Source organism: Poecile atricapillus, chromosome 1 (genome assembly GCF_030490865.1).
Source record: "Poecile atricapillus isolate bPoeAtr1 chromosome 1, bPoeAtr1.hap1, whole genome shotgun sequence".
In the NCBI taxonomy this organism is placed as follows: Eukaryota; Metazoa; Chordata; class Aves; order Passeriformes; family Paridae; genus Poecile; species Poecile atricapillus.
The window spans coordinates 21539258-21557204 of NC_081249.1; the positions used below are offsets into that span (position 1 = coordinate 21539258).

Genomic DNA, 17947 nt, shown 5'->3' on the forward strand with positions numbered 1-17947 from the left:
ACAGATGCCTTAAGAAAAGATACTTGAAAAATTCAATGTGTTACATATCCTCTGAAATTTTGAGAACTCATAAAATGATCCAAAAGCAACAGAAAGACCACTCTGTACTGAGATGTGAGCTTTTCTCAGGCTGAGAACAGTTTCACTGATTATTGAGCAATTCTGCTTGTGCTTTCTGTCCAAAGTACTGATCAGAACTTAAATTTAGAAGGAAATACATGGTACAGAGTGCCCATCGTCCACAGATGCACACTGGCCTACACATAGTATTGCCCAAATGCTCCTAGCCTGCAACCATTCCGTGTATTCTTCTGTTTATTTCTTCTGCCTTTCATGGCAGGATCTTTTTATGCCATGCCGAGAAATCACCTCACTATTGACAGTCAAGTATCCAGAGAATTTCTCTAATAAGCAGATAGTTTGCTTTATTTTCTAGGAGTAATTATATGATGTTAGAGACTGTGGCACACAGAATACTCTATGTGGTTTGTGCATGCATTAACTACTTCCCTTGAAGAACATTGCCTAAGACAACATATGCCATTTGAATAAGATTTTAAAATTAGGATGAATCAGCGCTATGTTCTGAATGCAACATGCAAAATGCTGCAGGCTGAAATCCAACATTGAACTAAAGATATTTTTGGAAGTGTAATGCTCCAGATATTGTTAAAGACTCACATTTAATGTTACTTGGAATGCTGAAATTAATTTTTGAAAGTTGCAGTGCATTTTTACCTAGACTTTTACATGGTTGTTGTTTTGACTACTGCTAAATTTATAAATAAATTAAAATATATCAGACAGTTGCTATAACTGATACCTTTTTCTATTTAAGTCTTAGTTGTGGAGTATACAGAAAAAATGCTTTAAAGTTTCTCTTTTGTACACGTCACAAGTGCATGACAAAATATCTGACAGCAAATCATCAAAGCTGAAGTTTAAATAGCAGTGAATTATCTGTTTTAATTACCTTTATATGATCACTGAAACCTGTCAATGTCTCCGTGTTCACTAAAAACATGACTAATTTAGGTCAAGATATTTTGAATTCAATAGACCAGTATGTTATGGTTTCTATTTTTATATGAAGAAAAACCATTCTGATATGATCACTGTAAGTCTGTGTGTATAATGCCACTGTCAAGGGACATTTACCATGGTCTTTCACTGGGGGAACAGCCCTCTAAGACAAAAATGTTCCTATGTCAATTTTACTACAATTAAAGAAAAAGTCTATTCTAAGCTAGAAATCTGTAATTTTTGTGACAATAGGATCGTTTTACTCCTTTAAATGTTTATTCTGTCTGTTTTATCCTTTGTCATCTGTTATTTGCTGAGAAAAGACACAAGGTTGGTGTGATAAGATCTGATAAAAAAACAAAAAAAAGATGTTTCTTTGTAAGGAAACAAAATGTTTCCTTGACAGCAGTGAAAGTCACATGGTAGTATCTCTCCTTTGAGGATGTTGTGCAAAAGAAGAAATTTCTGGATCAAGCTTCTATTAAATTTACCTTCCTTTGTAGTGTTAAGCAATGAAAGCAACTGCAACTGTTGGCATTCTCAGGATCAATGTGAGTCTTTACTAATCTGTAGCAACATCTTTTAAATCCTTTATTCCCCACAGAGAAGGCAAATAAACCGGAAATGGAAAAAACTCCTCAGGGTAGCAAGCAAAAAGTTAGGCAAGGGTATGGGTTCTGCCAATGGGTCTCCTGTGTATGACAAGAACATCCCATATCTTACAAATGAAGCTGCTGTAACATTTGTTCACCCTATGGTAAAGAACACACTGAAAAATTTCCTCTTTTATTACTAAGAAAGTAATAAAAAAAAGAAGCTTATGAGGCTTTAGAGAATAAATGATTTCAAATTTCTTGTTTATATTCAGAAAGTAGAAGCAATATTAAGAAATATCTTTAAAATACCAAGTACTTAGGAAAAATTCTAATACTTTCTACTTCAGAGCAAACAAAATTGTTAATTTACTTTGTGGATGTTTGGATAATTGTTGCACTAAGACGACCAAACAAGGAAGGACAGGCATTTACAAACAAGTGTTTTGGCACCACATAACACTCAAAAATCTCCCTTATATACACATTAATGCACTTCTGTTTGCTAGAGATGACCACTAGATTTGCCTGCCCTCACACTGAGAACTTGACTGTAGGAAAAACATTTCAAGCTGGTTCTAGAGCTTCATAGAAGTTTTCCAGTTTCTGTTACTTGTCTAAACTCCAACTTCTGTGTTTTTCTTCTAAGTACAATACTGTGCTCACAAGCCAGACTTTTAAGCATATGAACTCATTTTACAGTTTTTAACTATTAACACTGAATGTGATATTACAAAAAATTAAGCTAAGAATGGCACCGGAAATAATGCAAGCCCCCTTAGTTTATAAGGTAATCCTTTAAGGCATGCATAAAATTGTGCTTTTGTGAAGTAAGGAAAAGTGGAAGGTCTTCCTCATATTAATTTAATTGTTTCAGAAACAGGTCTCATTTTAACTCAATTTCACAAGAAAGGTTGCAAACCAGAAGTTGTTGCAAAATGACCCTTCTGAGCAGATTTTTCATGCTTTATCCTCTCTTTATTACGACTCCAATGTCTTTAGTCAAAGTAAAACTGGAGGAATCTCTTATAAAATGCAAAATACTATTCTGTAAATTTATCCTATAAATTCAGTCTGAAAACTGCAAACCAAAATATTTCTTTCTCATTTACTTTTTGTTTGTTTTCAAACTTCAATTTTTACAGCTGAAAAGGTAGAAAAAGGATAAATTCATGACTAAGAAGGGCCTATAACCCCTAGCCATAGAGCAAAATATTTCTCATTAAATACTGTTGGATGCTGGAGAACATTGCAACAGCCAGAAATCAGAATAACTGATTTTGTGATATTACAAAAAGAATCCCTCACTGGTGAATTTGATTGAAATAATTTCAGTAATTGAGATAGTTCACAACATTCAAGAAAGTCAATATAAACACTAATTGAAATGTATCTTGTTTGTTAAGTGAAGCAAAGTGGGAAATTTTGGTATAAAGCTTTTCAGTTAATTTCTGCTGTCTTTAAAAGTCATTATATTTGCATGATAAGCCAGTTTGGCACTGCAGTCCAGTCTGCTTCTATTGAACTTGCCACAGAAAATCTCCTTTTCTTTTGTTTATTGAATGACATATTCCACTGAATAACTAAATCCATTTTGAAACAGAAAAGGTGAAGTGCTGCTAGTAAAGTCACTCTAGCATTTATCAGAAACATTAGTATGTTTTTATCGGTAGTAAAAAAATACTGTGAAGATCATTATTTCTTTATAATGCAGACTATATTGTATTATATTTCTCAATGTTTTTACACAGCATGACAATATATTTCCTCCTTATCAAATCAAAATTTTGCACACAATCAGTTCAGCCTGAAAGATGCATTTTCATTCAACTATAGATTTGTTCTGTATCTGATTAATCCTCCCCTTATAATTAAGTTGTCATAGCAAAGCATTTTTATTAGTACTGATTCATATGCCAGTAATATTCTGGAGACACTGCTCTTGGTAGAATTTTAGTACTCAGTTACTCTAAATTATAAAGTTAGCAAATAAAAAAGTACTGGTCACCTTGCTCCAGCAGAAGAACATGTGATCAGATTTAAAACAGGCCAAAGTATCATCTGACATACATCCCAGAAAGCAACACAAGATTTTGGGGGCTCATCTCAAGAAAGTAAAGGCAGATCCTACATCTGTTTTATTTTCAACATAAATGCTTAATGATTAAAAAATTACTCAATGCTTTAAAAACCTAGGTAATTACACCCAACTAGGAAGAAAGAAAATGCAGAGTTTTTTTTCTAAAGGTGTTGCTTTTATCTATTGGTACTTCTGTAGTATACCAGGCAGGTATATACCAGGAATACTGTGCAGAATTATTGATAATGGGAAATCACTACTTTATATGTCTTCCTCTCTATATTTTCAACAGATAAATTAAATTACAAATATTTATAAATTTTCAAAATAACAGGAAATCATCCTTCAAAGACTAGGACTATATATCCTGGCTGTTTCCAAGGCAATTATAGCAAGTTGGACTCAATGATCCTTGTGGGTCCCTTCCAACACAGCTTATTCTGTAACTGTGATTCTGTGAAGTATCAGCATGTTCAAGTCTGTGAGAGCAAAAGAAAATTGCCTGATATTTAATTCATTTTTTTAAATTCAGAATGTGAAGGATTATGTGCACTATTTTCTAGGATGAAGTAAAATGTGAGTCAAAGTGACATGAAGAAAAAATGGTGTTAGCTTATTTCTGTGGCTGAGAAAAACAAAGAAAAGAGAAAAAAACCTAAGAGATTATTTTCCTCATGACTCTAGAAAGCACGAGGTTTAAATTCTGAAGACTTGTTCGAGAAGATCATTGCATTGCATAGCCATCTTCTAAAGGCTCCTTCAAAGGACTGATGAAGGGGAAAGTACATTGTAAATGCAATAACTGACCTAACTAATATAAGTTAATGAAGATGTGTATTGATTTGGTTATGAGGAACTCTTAGCCTCTAAATACATAAATGCAAAATGGTAATTGTTCACTCTGAAGTTTCTGACCTTCCCTGAATGATGTGAGAAACATGCCTGCATAAGTCAGACTAGAAGCAAGAAAAAGATGTGCAACTACCAAAAATTTAACATATGCTACATTTGTTCATATATATGAAACAAATATATATATATGATACGTAATATTATATACAAATATTTATATCATATATATGATATATAGCATATATAATGTATATTATATATATTACTCTCTATATTTATTTATATATATATTTATGAGTCAAAAGGTAAACCAAAAAAAAGGGAGTCTGGACTGAAGCACTGTGGAAATCTAATAATGGCAAAAATGGAGAATTATGTCATTCATAAAAAGCATAAAAATGGACTCTCTGATACTATATTCATTTATTGGATAATTATGACTTTGATTCAGTGATTCTTCTGTTTTACTATCTGAATAATAAAAATGGTCAGGCTGACATCATACTTGTGCTGTCATTCAGCAAACCATCCTATTACCTGTGCATTTTTATGACAATGAGAGTCAGCCTTGACTATGTCATTCAGTTGCACAGACTCTCTCTCTCATGAAGGTTTAAAATAAATGCATTTTCAGATACCACAGATCTCAGCATTGCATTCATATTTAACATTAATATATAATAACAAAATAATGTCAAACAGTGAAATGGTGAATGTAACAGCAAAGACAAAAGAGAAAGAGAAGGAAAAAGGCTAGATACTTTTAACAACTTTTTGTCACTACAGCCCAAGGCTTCCTCCTGATTCTTTTCAAGCTGCAATAAAAATCATATTAAATATTTAAAATGTGAACAGGCAAGTTTACTTACTGTTTCCTGGATGCCAGCGCACTGCATTTAAATATGCATTGCAGTAATGGAAAAGAAATTCATGCTTAGATCGAGTAACTTTTCCTTGAAGTAAAGGTAGCAGATCATGTCCATCAATAATCCTGAGAAAGAAAGCATTTCAAAATCAGAAAAATAACTCAAACCTTACTTCCCTAAGAAGATATAACTCTGTTCATCTGCTGCTTAAAAAACCCAAATCTGAATGGCCACCTCCAAGCCGTCAACTTGGAGAAAAACCTTCAGGTGCTCCTCCCTTTGATTTTTACACTACCTAAGGAAACAATTTTACATTTTGCTATTATGAATAGTTCCCTCATTTTATTTTTTTTTTTTTTTTTCACTTCTGAGAAAGTGAACAGACATAATAGAATAAATTGCTACAACATAGTCCAACACATATACCTGTTCAAGTTTTTGGGAGTGGTCTGGCCGAAGTAACCCTAAAACTAGAGAAAATGTGTTGCTCTGTGCTAGCATCCCAAAAAGCAGTGGTAATATCTCCGTCCAGCATATTATGTATGCCAGAATTTAAGATAGAAGTGGTAATTTCAAATTTGAAAAGGAACTGTTTAAATATGCATTCATCAGCTACAAACACACACATACACATAAATATACATAAATTCTCTAAATGCTGCTGGACAATTTGATCATGCTTTGAAGGAATCAGTCAATTTCCATAAAAATTGAGTTACAAAATAAGCAAGACTTTTAACTCTTTCCCTAAATTAAACCTTTGAATTGCTGACATCAGCTGGCAAGGGAGAAATCACAGTCTGCATTTTTGACCTGGTATGAATTACAAATTTTTATAGGAGATTACTTTTTGCTGATATACAGATCAGCAAGTAATGCTTTCTCAAGCATTTTGAGCAACATCCCATAAAATTTTGAAACTAATAAAATGTTTTAAATGGTCTATGTTGATTTTCTTTACTTTTACATACATGATCATTTCATTACTATTACATAAAACATTTTTCACATTAGTGTAACTACTACAAGACAGGTAATAAGTTTACTTTTTTAAGTCACATGTGATGATTGAATTACTGTCAGCAACTTTATGCAACAAAGCCATTCAGGGTAACACTTTTCTCAAAGGATGGACATGTAAACTTCCTGGAATTCTGAAAACTATCTTGTCTAATAACTGTCATTGAGGTGAATCCCTGTCTGTGGGGAGTCTGTTGAAACACAGTCTTTCCCATTTTCAGTTTTTCATGTTTTCTTGCACAAGTGACAGGCTGTAGTCTTGCTAGCTTGCTCATTAACTGATGCATGTCTGTTGAACACTTTCTGCTCTAGAGCCTGTTCATAGGGAAAAAGGCATCTCCAGAAAAATGTCTCCAGTACTCTAGCATTGCTACAGCTGCTAGATTCAGAGGATATATGAGACTTTTCTTTCCAATTACTAATTTCTCTTTTTTAACTAGAAGCATCTCTTCTGTTTCTTTTTAACCTGCTCCCTCACAGTGACAGAATATTAATTATATTAATTTTTCTTATTTCTCAGGAAGAATTCAGTGGAGCTATAAGGATCCAGCTGCTGAAACAAAAAATACTTCAAGGTGGTCCATGACCTAAGATGAAGCAGTACTTATGGCATCAATCCAACACAGTGGAGCAACCTACAAGTGGAAGTTACACAAGTATATTTGAATTTCTATAAAGGAGATCAAAGAAAACATCAGTACTTAGTATTCACTCAAGCAATATGAAAACAAAATGCATTAAGATCTGCCACATAAAGAACAATCAGAACTTCTGAGGTTCAACTGAATTATTGCTTGTATAGCATCTCTCAGGACCACCCTGACTAATTTTTCATGTCTTAGACTTGTCCTGCCCCGCCACTTCTTTCAAACACTAAATGAATAATCATTAGTAAAGTGACTCTGCTCACCACAGGGCTTCCCCATGTGGATTCTTTATGCTTTGTGTTCAAAAGTGGTTTCTGAGTCATACATGTGTTCAAAGCATACGTGTATCAACAGGCTTCTCCACTTACTGGATTTGGATAGCAACAGCATTTAGGCAGAGGCACCTTGCCAGTGAGACTGTGTATCTCTCAAATAAGATAAAGCCTGGGGATGTAGCAGTGTCAGGAAAGCATCTTATTAATTGTGGAAGTACAGTGGCTTTTCTTATCAGGCTGCAAAACTCTGTATGGGATTATTTTCACTAACTAGGTACAGAGAAAAAAAAACCAACCAAACAAAACTGTGAGAAGAGCCTAGATGGCATTTTTTGTGTTTTGTGATATTAAGCAGATCACAGCTAAGTTCATGAAGTTTAAATTAATTTACACATAAAGTTTCTTTTTCCACCAAATTCATTAATACAGAAAATAATCTTGTCTTGATACATTCATTTTTGCTTTTAGTATGTAATTCCAAGTTTGGTTTGGCAGTACATTGCTCTGATGGTATTCTGTTATGTTTTTGGTGCTTGGTGCTTGTTCTGTCTGTGAGTTAAGCTGTATTTACATACAACTACATACAATTATTTCTGTAAAATATTATCAGTATGTCAATATGAAAAGAGACAAAATAATATTGCAAGTATAAAACTTAGTTTTTTATTTACATTTTCACCTCTATCTTCATAGATATCACCAGAATGTATAAAACACTCATGACACTTTCCCTAAAAGAGAGATGAATACAGAGCATACCTGTCAGAGGGTAACTGTGCATTTGCAAGTTTAACTATGGTGGGAAATATATCCATGTTACTCGTTGGTTCATCAATATGGGCACCAGCCTGCACCACTCCAGGCCAACGGAGAAGACCTGGCACACGAATACCTCCTTCCCAGTTCGTTGATTTTCCACCTGAAAAAAATAGTTTTGTTTGCTATGAAATCAATTTCTTCTTAGATAATGTCATCCCATAAGACTCAATTTCCAAATATTAAAGATTCTGTCTAGCTAGAATATTTCCATTAGACATGTTTTTCATATTCTTAATTTTCTGGATTTTCTACCATCTGTAGTACTTTCTCACTGTAAATTTACTCAGAAGTATTAGACAGAGCTTATAAAATGCATTTAAATTACACAAAAAAAGAGGTTGTAGGAGATTAAAAAAGCACTTCACTGGAATCTTCACCTGGGAATTGGCCTAGATAGTGTGCCCTAGAGATATGTGAACCTATAACCAAAACACAGGAATAAAAAAAAAAAAAAAGTTATACCTAGGTGTAGGAGCTATGAACCCAGAGAAGGTACATGATATTTTATTTAAAAATGGTGCTTCATGACTTTACATAGAAGAAAGTACTAATTTAAGTATGTTACTGAATTCTCCAATTTAATGCATTAGAAAGAAATTCACTTCAGTGATGTTAACTTTCAGGATGCCGTGAAGAACTTTTTCTGTTCTAAACAACACAGTTGCATCAAATACACTATCAACCGATTGCATTCAACAGTGACTTGCAGTCATTTGCTGTTTCTACAAGATTCATCACTGCCCAGTCCTCGCAACACCTTTTGCAGAAGGGTAATGGGTTTAGTCTATGACAGCATGTTCACCATTACTGAATAAATAATTGACATGACTCTGTATGAAAAGGCACCACAAATGCTATTACCAGTGTGCTGCACAGTCGTGACTATGTAGAGCACTTCAGGGTGACCTTTGAAATTAATCTATCACTTGAAAAAGAAGCCTCTGCTAAACAGATAAGTTTTGGATATGGTTAAACATGGTCAGGGCCATTTGGAAATAAATTGAGATTATTTTATACAATTAAAATGTCTGGAAAAACAGAAGTATAAGGGTTGGACTACTGCCACTGAATGAATCACATAGCAATTCATGGTTCAGTCAAAACTACCACAGGAATTATTTTTTTCCTGTATCTCCTTTTTTCAGGTAAAAAAAAAAAAATACAACAAAGTATTTCAACAGTCCTGTTTCCTCAGCATCTTAAACACCCAAAATACCTCACAGATGTCAATACCTTTGGTACTGAGGTGTTGACCCCAGGCCTTGTCATACATGCTGTCTATTTTACTGACTTCTCAATTATCTTTTCTATTTCAGTAATGGGGGTTCAGAATCCACCTAGCTTTCTACGGGATTTTCACTGTTTGTAAAGGTAAGCAGTAACTTTAAGACAGACAACTCTTTTTTGTATAAATTAATCTTTTTCTTTTCTTGTGACCATTAGCTCGTTATATCAGAGTTTTGCTTAATTTATATCTTTGTTATATCAGAGTTTTGCTTAATTTTTTTCATGGGCTTTATGAATCAGAATTCATAATATTGAATAGGCAGGGACACATCTAGTCTGACATCAGGAAAGTTAGATTTTCTAATATTCAGCCCTATGTCAAGCAACAATATTTGCTTGAGGTTTTTTTTTGGAAACAGTGTCAAGATCAGATCTCAACATGATTATCTAGAACATTCTTAAAAGTTTACTGTCTTCACTGAGTTAAATGAAATTCCATTCTCATCATGAAGTGTGTGACTACTATTCTAAAACTTAAGAAAGAGATGCATGTCCTATTTTTGTTTACATTCTAGTAAAATATTATTTTCAAAACACAATTCTAAAGAAAATGTAGATTTAAGTTCATAAATGTTGTATGCTGAGATGTAGAACACCTGTCACCAGAAGGAAGTGTTCACCCAAAAGCTGATCAGTTGTTAATGTTGTTGGGTCAAGATCAGTGTAGTTGTCAATAAGCTGTGTCCATCTTCGGTAGAAAAGGTGATTCTACCCCTGTACAACAACCATTAGGTTTTTCAAAGTTTGGTTGGAATTAGGTGTTAAACAGCAGGAAAGATTAACAACCTGACTAAGCTATGGTGCATAGAAAATCCTGCTGAGTAGGAGTTGTTAAATCCAAATAAAAATTCAAGCATAAGGCCATAAAATTACAGATATCCTCAAATTAACATACTTTTAGTGAACAGCTAAGGGAACAGCTCCCAGCCAGGGAGGTAATTTAGCTCATGAGCCAGATCCTAATCCTTTGAACACATGACAGCAGCTTTATGGATGAACAGTATCAACAGACAGACAACACTAAGAGTTGATCTGTACCTTAGGTAGCTTTAGGTATCATTTTCTTTTTGTTTCTGTATACCCATCTGAACCTAATAAGAGTGCTAGCTAGACTGGATGTTTAAATAAAGTCCTCTTATACTGCTGTCTCCTGTGTAATCTGAAGACAGAGAAATTTCAAAGTGGTAAATCTGATTCTCACACATGTTGCAACTCTTAAAACCTAGATACTGGGTTACTTTCACAGCTCTTAGATTCACAGTACAATTTTCTTGAATCAGCAGAAAAGGACAGAAAAATTACACATTACCCAAGCACAAAGGAATACTCCACAAACTCTGATGCCCTGCTGTAAGGTAGAAAAAGCAAAATGGATTCCACAGCAGGGCTTTCTCCTCACTTACATCTATGAAGAAGTGACTGCTGTTTTCCTTTCAAAAGGCTAATTGGAGCACTTTTTTTTTTTTTTTTTACATCTCTGGGGACAGGGAATAGCAGGGAATCACGGCAGGAATTGCAGGTCATTGCAGAAGATTGTCTTCTCTTATCTCTGCTTACATGGTACTCATTTTTATTAGAATTGGGTTTAGTGACTACAGGTGCTTAATGCCATTACACGATTACAAATCCCTGGACATTAATCATCTTTAAAACTCTAGCTGTTAAACTTTGTTCAAAATATCTGCATTCTTTTTTCCCTGAAGAAAAAAAAAAATCAAGGTTTTACTATCGATGCTTGAAACATGTAGCAAACATTTAAAAGGCTAAGAAATTTTAAAAAAATCCACAAAATGTCATTATTTTGAAACAAAATCTCTTGACATTTAAGGACCTGGCCCATTAGTTTGTATTTTGCTCAGACTTGACAGCACAGAAACAGAGAAAAGACTGCAACACTGTGCAAATACTAGGCAACCTACCTTTGTATTATTTTTGTTCTCTTACATTCTTCTAAACATGTTTTTACAACAGCACAAAACACACCAGGCTGTATTTTCCTGCTTAGCTATCTATGCTTTCTGAGTAGTTGTACCTTCCAGTGTTATATTGAACAATAGCCTACATTCACCTTTCCTGAAAAATCTGCAGGAGCAGGCAAAATACAGACATAACTCTCTGCAGTCATCCACAACATGATGTCAAATTTCCATTTTAACCTCATTTCAAATCTTAGCTAAAAGAATATCCTTTTTTTTCCCCCTCTAGTTTAAATTGACTGCTATTACATAACTCTGGCAATAGAGCTTTTACAAAGGATGATACATAAGGGGGAACTCTCCAGTAAATCACTATTAACATTATGAATGATGAAAACTATTTTAAATAACTTTTTTAAATCACCTGGACTGTAACCATACTACCCTTCATACATTCATCTTAAAAACAAAGCTTCCAAACCTCATTTATTCTCTTAAATGATAGAGATACACAAAGACATTAATTATTCTACCCATCTATACTGGACTTTATGCCACAAATACTAATAATCAAGACGAGTTACTATTGCTTACTTTATAAAATGGTTGAACAACTTATTTTTAATGACAAGTTTACTCTTTATTTTACTGATTTTTAACTTGTTTCATGTACTGTTTTTCTTATTTTTTTTATCTGAAGTACTCTTGTACAGGTGAATGGAATAGACATGGCTCATTTGGATGTTTCTCATCTAACATTTCTTCCAATCAAATTAAACGATCACTGAGGATACTTTTTGTTTCAGTCAAAATTAGAAGATGGGTTGATTATTTAAAAATCTGGATCACTTCAGAGAGAATACAGTAATGTAATACAGCACATTTGAAAAAAAGATCCACTACTGCTTTCTTTCAAGTCAAAAATAAACTCCAACAAATATCACTAGATATGCCATAGCCATGATTCCTGGAGTCAAAGCAATGGTCAGCTTGATTTCTCTGTGGCTTACAGGAAGAAAAAGATTTACTAACAGCTTCAAAAACCTGAACTAACTTAAAACTGCAGTATACAAACTGGTTTTACAGTAATAAATATAAAAAAAATTAAATAAATTGAGTATTCATTTCTTGTTTTGGCCTCAAAGATCTGGAGTAGATTTTAAAAAAAAACAGGGTCTAAGTCCTTAGGAAACAGTAGTCATTACTTTTTATGGATATTAACAAATAATTATGACAATACCTATTACAAAAGCACGAAACACTCAGAATGAATGTTGTTCACACAGTTTGGCTTTATCAGTGTTTGGCTCCACTTCCGTTAGCAGCAGAACACATGACCACTCTGGCAGGATGACAGTAGCCAGGTGTCTGTATTGTGCTAAGTGCTTCATAAGTACAAAGAAAGATTGTTTCTAATGCAGGTCTGAGGTACAGGCAACATGTACATATCCAAAAGACAGTAAGATGTAAGGAGATTGAACAGAAAATTCTGTATGTGACAAAGTGGGATACAAGTGACAGCGAGGGAGGACTTGTACTGTCTGTGTACGTACCAGTGATAATAATATAGTGAGAAAAAGTATAGAGAAAAGTTTTTATTGCCTTCATTGTTTACTGCTATAAATTATGGATATAGATATAGATATATAGATATATTATAGCACACTGAGGGTAATTAAAAAAATTACTCACTAAGAAACTAAATAGAAATTACCACAAAATATTTATATTCAAAATCTCAGGGTACCAAAGAAGAATATAATGGTTTCATTTAAATCAGTCATCTTGTAAGTCATGTTAATATAGAGGAAATTCTACTAATTTATTTTACTTATCTTATTTGAAAGTAGAAATCCAAAGTATTTGGAAAAACTAACCTTATTTCTGCTCCTAAAGGAAAGCTATGTTGACTAGGTCAAATGGACATGCTTCAGTGAGGCAGCTAGTGAAAAACACTTAAGAAGTCAGTGCAGATATCCTGGAAATCATATATATAAGCAATACCTTAATATTCTGTACTTTCAACAGACAAATGCTACAGACTGAAAAAAAAAAAGCTGGAAAACTTATATAGAAAGTTTTAAGAAGATATTTCAGTTACACCTATTACTTTCCATATTTCAACATTAACTTGTTAATATTAATGTATTAATTAAATTGTTAATATTTTTAATTTAATTAAAATATTAATAGTATCTCATACAAATCATGAGTTCACGTAAGGCGGCCTTCAGTTGTTGCCAAGAAATTCTTACTAAAATAGCCACTATTTTTTATTTTAGAAGCTGTATCTAGATTTAAACCTTTGAAAGATCTTTGACAAAGACCTTCAGGAGAAGTTACTGGAACATTAGTCATGGGTTAGGAGAAAAAGGATGGTCATGAATCAAAATCTGACTATCAGTCAGGAAACAGAAAGAGAATACACCCTGTGACCCTTTGCAAAAATACTCCAAAACAATAGTAAGGTACCTTGATTCTACACTGTGTTAAGCCCCTTAGTATTTTAGTATATTTACTTCAGTTTTGAAAGGGAAGTAAGTCACCTAGGAAAATATCAAGAAATTAGGGACAAGTAAAAACTCATCAGTTAAAAATCGTAAGAGAGATGGAAGAGACAATTATCTTCTGAATTTTACCTCTGAAAAGAGGCACTGTAAAGGCATACAAAACAAATATAAGCTAAGGAAGATTTAAAACTGTTCCCTCCTTTATGCTATATCTGTGAGAAAATGTTATTAAACTTCAAGATGTTCCATGAAATTTGCAACTATCTCATTTCAAAATAGTAAATGAAAGCACTGTGTTCTCATGGACAAGTGATAGAGGCTATGCTCAGACTTTAGAAAGACTCAAAGTGGAAATTAATCTTTACATGATAAAAATTTATATAATTATTGTTAAGATTCTTTGTAGAATCTGAATTGTCAGGATTCACTTCTTAAACCAAGGTCATACTGACTTGGATTAGGATCCTAGGGATTTTATTTACTACACAGATCCTTACAACCAACCGTCAGAAAAAGGCCACTGGAAAGACATTATATTACTATATAATGTTTTCTGAAAAGGAATATTGCAGAAATAAACCAGACCTTGTACAACAGCAATTGGTTAAACATTATGTAAACTCCGGTTTCTAATTTCAAGGGCTATCCAAATTTATGGTGAACTGTTCTGTAGTTAGAATCCAGAGTAATAAAACCTTCAAACAGAAGTTTCTCTTTCTTGAATGGAGTTTTGCCACACTAGCTTAACTCTCCAAACCCCTCTTAAATTTTATTATTGCTGCTTATTTGGTTAGGCATCAAGAGAAATTAGTGAGTTAGATTTGTGGAGATCGGTTGAGAGCTTTTGATTTTAGGGCAGAACCAATTATTGCTGAGCATACTGCTCCAGCTCTGACAAGAGGGTTAAGTGGCTTGATTCATATTTGCATTTATACAGCACTCAGATACAAAAAGATAAATAGTGGAGATTGACTAGCAGAGACAGGGAGGGAGAAACAATGTGAGAATGTGCGTGTCTCAGGTTTTTAAACTACACGCCACAGGAAGCAAAGTCTTGGTGTATGCACACATAAGCACAAGCAACATAAATATTGTCCTTTTGCTGTTTTAGTGTCTGTCACATTGCTGTATCAGTGTCTGAGTCTTGGAGCTTCACAGGTCTGGTTCTCATTAACTCTGCCAGAGATGTACAGACACTTTTATCATATGTGAATTTTAATATGAATAAATTCCTATGTATGAAAAATGCAAGTAATGCAATTAATTGATCATTTCTACTTAAGTCCTTTTGAAAATGATACATAATATACCTGTTAAATTAAGGACTGATTTTGAGATGCAGGGAGTGGAATATAAAGCAGAATTCATTGTATTTTAAAACATTAGAAGTATATTCAACTAATTACATGGGTCTTTTAATTTCTTTTTATTTTATTAAGAATGTCTCTTATCAAATAATAATCTTCTTTCTTACATTGTGATTATTTTCTAACCCATTTGTCAGCACACCACAAGTGTTAAATGCAAATCACAGTTTTTCCTTTTTTTTTAAAAGAAGCTCCATTACTACCCAAATAATCCTATCAATCAGGTTTTTTTTCTTAATCCAGGTAAGATCTATTTCAAGTTTTTCTCTGCACTGTAGGTATGAATACAAAATTTTGCAAGGCTTGAAAGAAAAGACTCCATTTAATCAAAGTTCCTCAAGAAGACATATTCCCAAGTGTGTTTTTTCCTTCCTTATCATTTATCCTGTACCTTATGTCTGGCATTCTAGAAGGCAAATATTTTTTAGAGCTTCTAAAACACCTCAGGCTGTGCCTACGGCTACAGATAAGTAACCATATGGTTCCTTAATTACTTAGATCACTGTGCAAGGCCTATGTGCTAACGTTCAAGATACATTTCACTCTGGTGTTAGCCTAAAGGGACCCATCTGATATACAGACCTCATGACTGTGGCATTCCTTGTTTTTCTTGTGTGGCATTTGCTTTGAAGATCTCTTAAAATATAAGGGTCATTTCTCAGACAGATACCTACTGAATAAAAACTGTGGGGTCCTCTTGCTTGAAAACTCTCTAAGGTTATTGCTTACTCTGTATGCCTAAATTATTTCCTTTTTGAAGGTTTGCAGGTGATATAGATCTGGCAGGAGTGGAAGGTTGTGTTACCATCCAAAGGGACTTTTATAGGCTTGGAGAAATGGGCCAAAAGGAGCCCCATTAAGTTCAGCAAAGGAAATATCAAGTCCATATCTTCACAGTGGTAACCTCTAGCAAAGCAAAGGCTGGGGAGTAACTTGCTGGAAAGCAGCTCTGCAGAGAGGAACTGGAGGGTTCTAATGAGCAACCAGCTAATCATGAGCCAGCAATGTGCCCTTCTGGCAAGGAAGGACAACATCACTCTGATCTGCATTAGGAAAAATGCTTCTGGCAGGTCTCGTTCTCTGCATAGCACTGGTGAAACATACCTGGAGCACTGGGTCCAAGTGCAGAACTCCCCAGTACAAGGTACATGGGCATACCTGAATGAGCTGAAAGGAAGGTGATGAATGATTAAGCAGCTGGAGCATTCAGTATATGAGGATAGGCTGAAGAAATGCTTATCCTGGAGAAGAAAATGCTTAGCAGGATTTTATGCATCTGTATGGATTACATGGATTTACCTGAGTAAAAAAGACAGAGCCAGACTCTTTTCAGTGGGGGGCCACTGACAGGACAAGAGGCAATGGGCACAAACTAAACGACAGAAAACTCTATTTAAACATAAGAAAAAGGTTTTTTGTTGTTTTTTTTTTATGGTGAGTGTGATTAAACACTAGAGAAAGTTGCCCAAGGATGCTATGAAGTTTCCATCGCTGGAGATTTTCATAACTTGACTGGATACAATCCTGAGCAATGTGCTACAGCTGACCCTGCGCTGCAGGGGCTGGGATTGCAGACCTTGGGAGATACCTTCCAGGCTCAACCACTATGAGATTTGGTAGTTCTGTGATACTATATATATATTTAAAAAAACAAAAACAAAAACAAAAACAAAAACCAAAGAAAGACCTAAGGACATTTTACTTTGTTATCTCTACAACCAAAACTTTCAAGTTGTGTGAATGACTTTCCAAAAATTGCTGGATTTCTTTATCTTGACCCATGAAATACGAGTGGAAAACAAATTACGCAGCCTCTAGTTAGTGAAAGAATGAAAAGAAATTAATCTCTCATAAAGAAACGAGAAGACTTGTTGAATTTCCTTAAAAAGAATAAAAACAAACATTCTTACTTTATTTCAGTTAGATCAAAGATTTTAACCTTGGCCACATGGTACATTACAGTTTTGGTGCAAACCCAAGGAGATGCTTTCTTCTTGCATTTTTCCAGAACAATCAGAGAATATTCACCTTTATATATACCATTGTATCCTCCATGGACTTCTCCAGCACTGGAGATTTCTTCAACATGAGCACCTTGGTCAGATGTAAAGTATACAAGAGTTTTGTCACTCAGATTATGCTTCTCCAGTACATTCAGAACTTGCCCTATGTGGGGAAAAAAAAAGAAAAATAAAAAAAAAAGAAACAAAAAAGAAACAAAGGACAGCTTTAAGAATCACAGAATGAACTAGGTTGGAAAAGACCTTTGGGATCATCAAGTCCAACCTATGACCTAACCTAACACTTCCTCATCAAGTAAAACATGGCACTAAGTGCCATGTCCAGTCTTTTTTTAAACATGTCCAAGGATAGTGACTCCACCATCTCCCTGGGCAGGCAATTCCAGTGCCCAATCACTCCTTCAGTGAAGAATTTTTTGTGATTTCTAACCTAAACTTGCCCTGGCATGGCTTAAGGCTGTGTCCTCTCATTCCATCACCTGTTGCCTGGAAAAAGAGACTGACCCCCACCTGAGTACACCCACCTTTCAGGAAGTTGTACAGAGTGATAAGGTCCCCTCTGAGTCTCCTTTTCTCCAGGCTAAACAACCCCAGCTCTCTCAGCCGTTCCTCACAGGGTTTGTGTTCCAAGCCCTTCACCAGCCTTGTTGCCTCCTCTAGATGCTGAGGAC

General features: G+C 34.4%; 1 protein-coding gene across 5 annotated transcripts in view; it reads right to left on the bottom strand.

The window, feature by feature from the left end:
• The window catches only part of STS (steroid sulfatase), a 103882-nt gene that overhangs the window by 19033 nt on the left and 66902 nt on the right, over positions 1 to 17947 (bottom strand). For all 5 annotated transcript variants that reach the window (XM_058863018.1, XM_058863026.1, XM_058863035.1 and 2 more), the window contains 3 exons: positions 17284 to 17421; positions 8116 to 8275; positions 5418 to 5539 (listed from right to left, as the gene is read on the bottom strand). In XM_058863018.1, coding sequence (XP_058719001.1) covers positions 5418 to 5539; positions 8116 to 8275; positions 17284 to 17421 — 420 coding nt within the window. The remainder of the gene's footprint in view (positions 1 to 5417; positions 5540 to 8115; positions 8276 to 17283; positions 17422 to 17947) is intronic.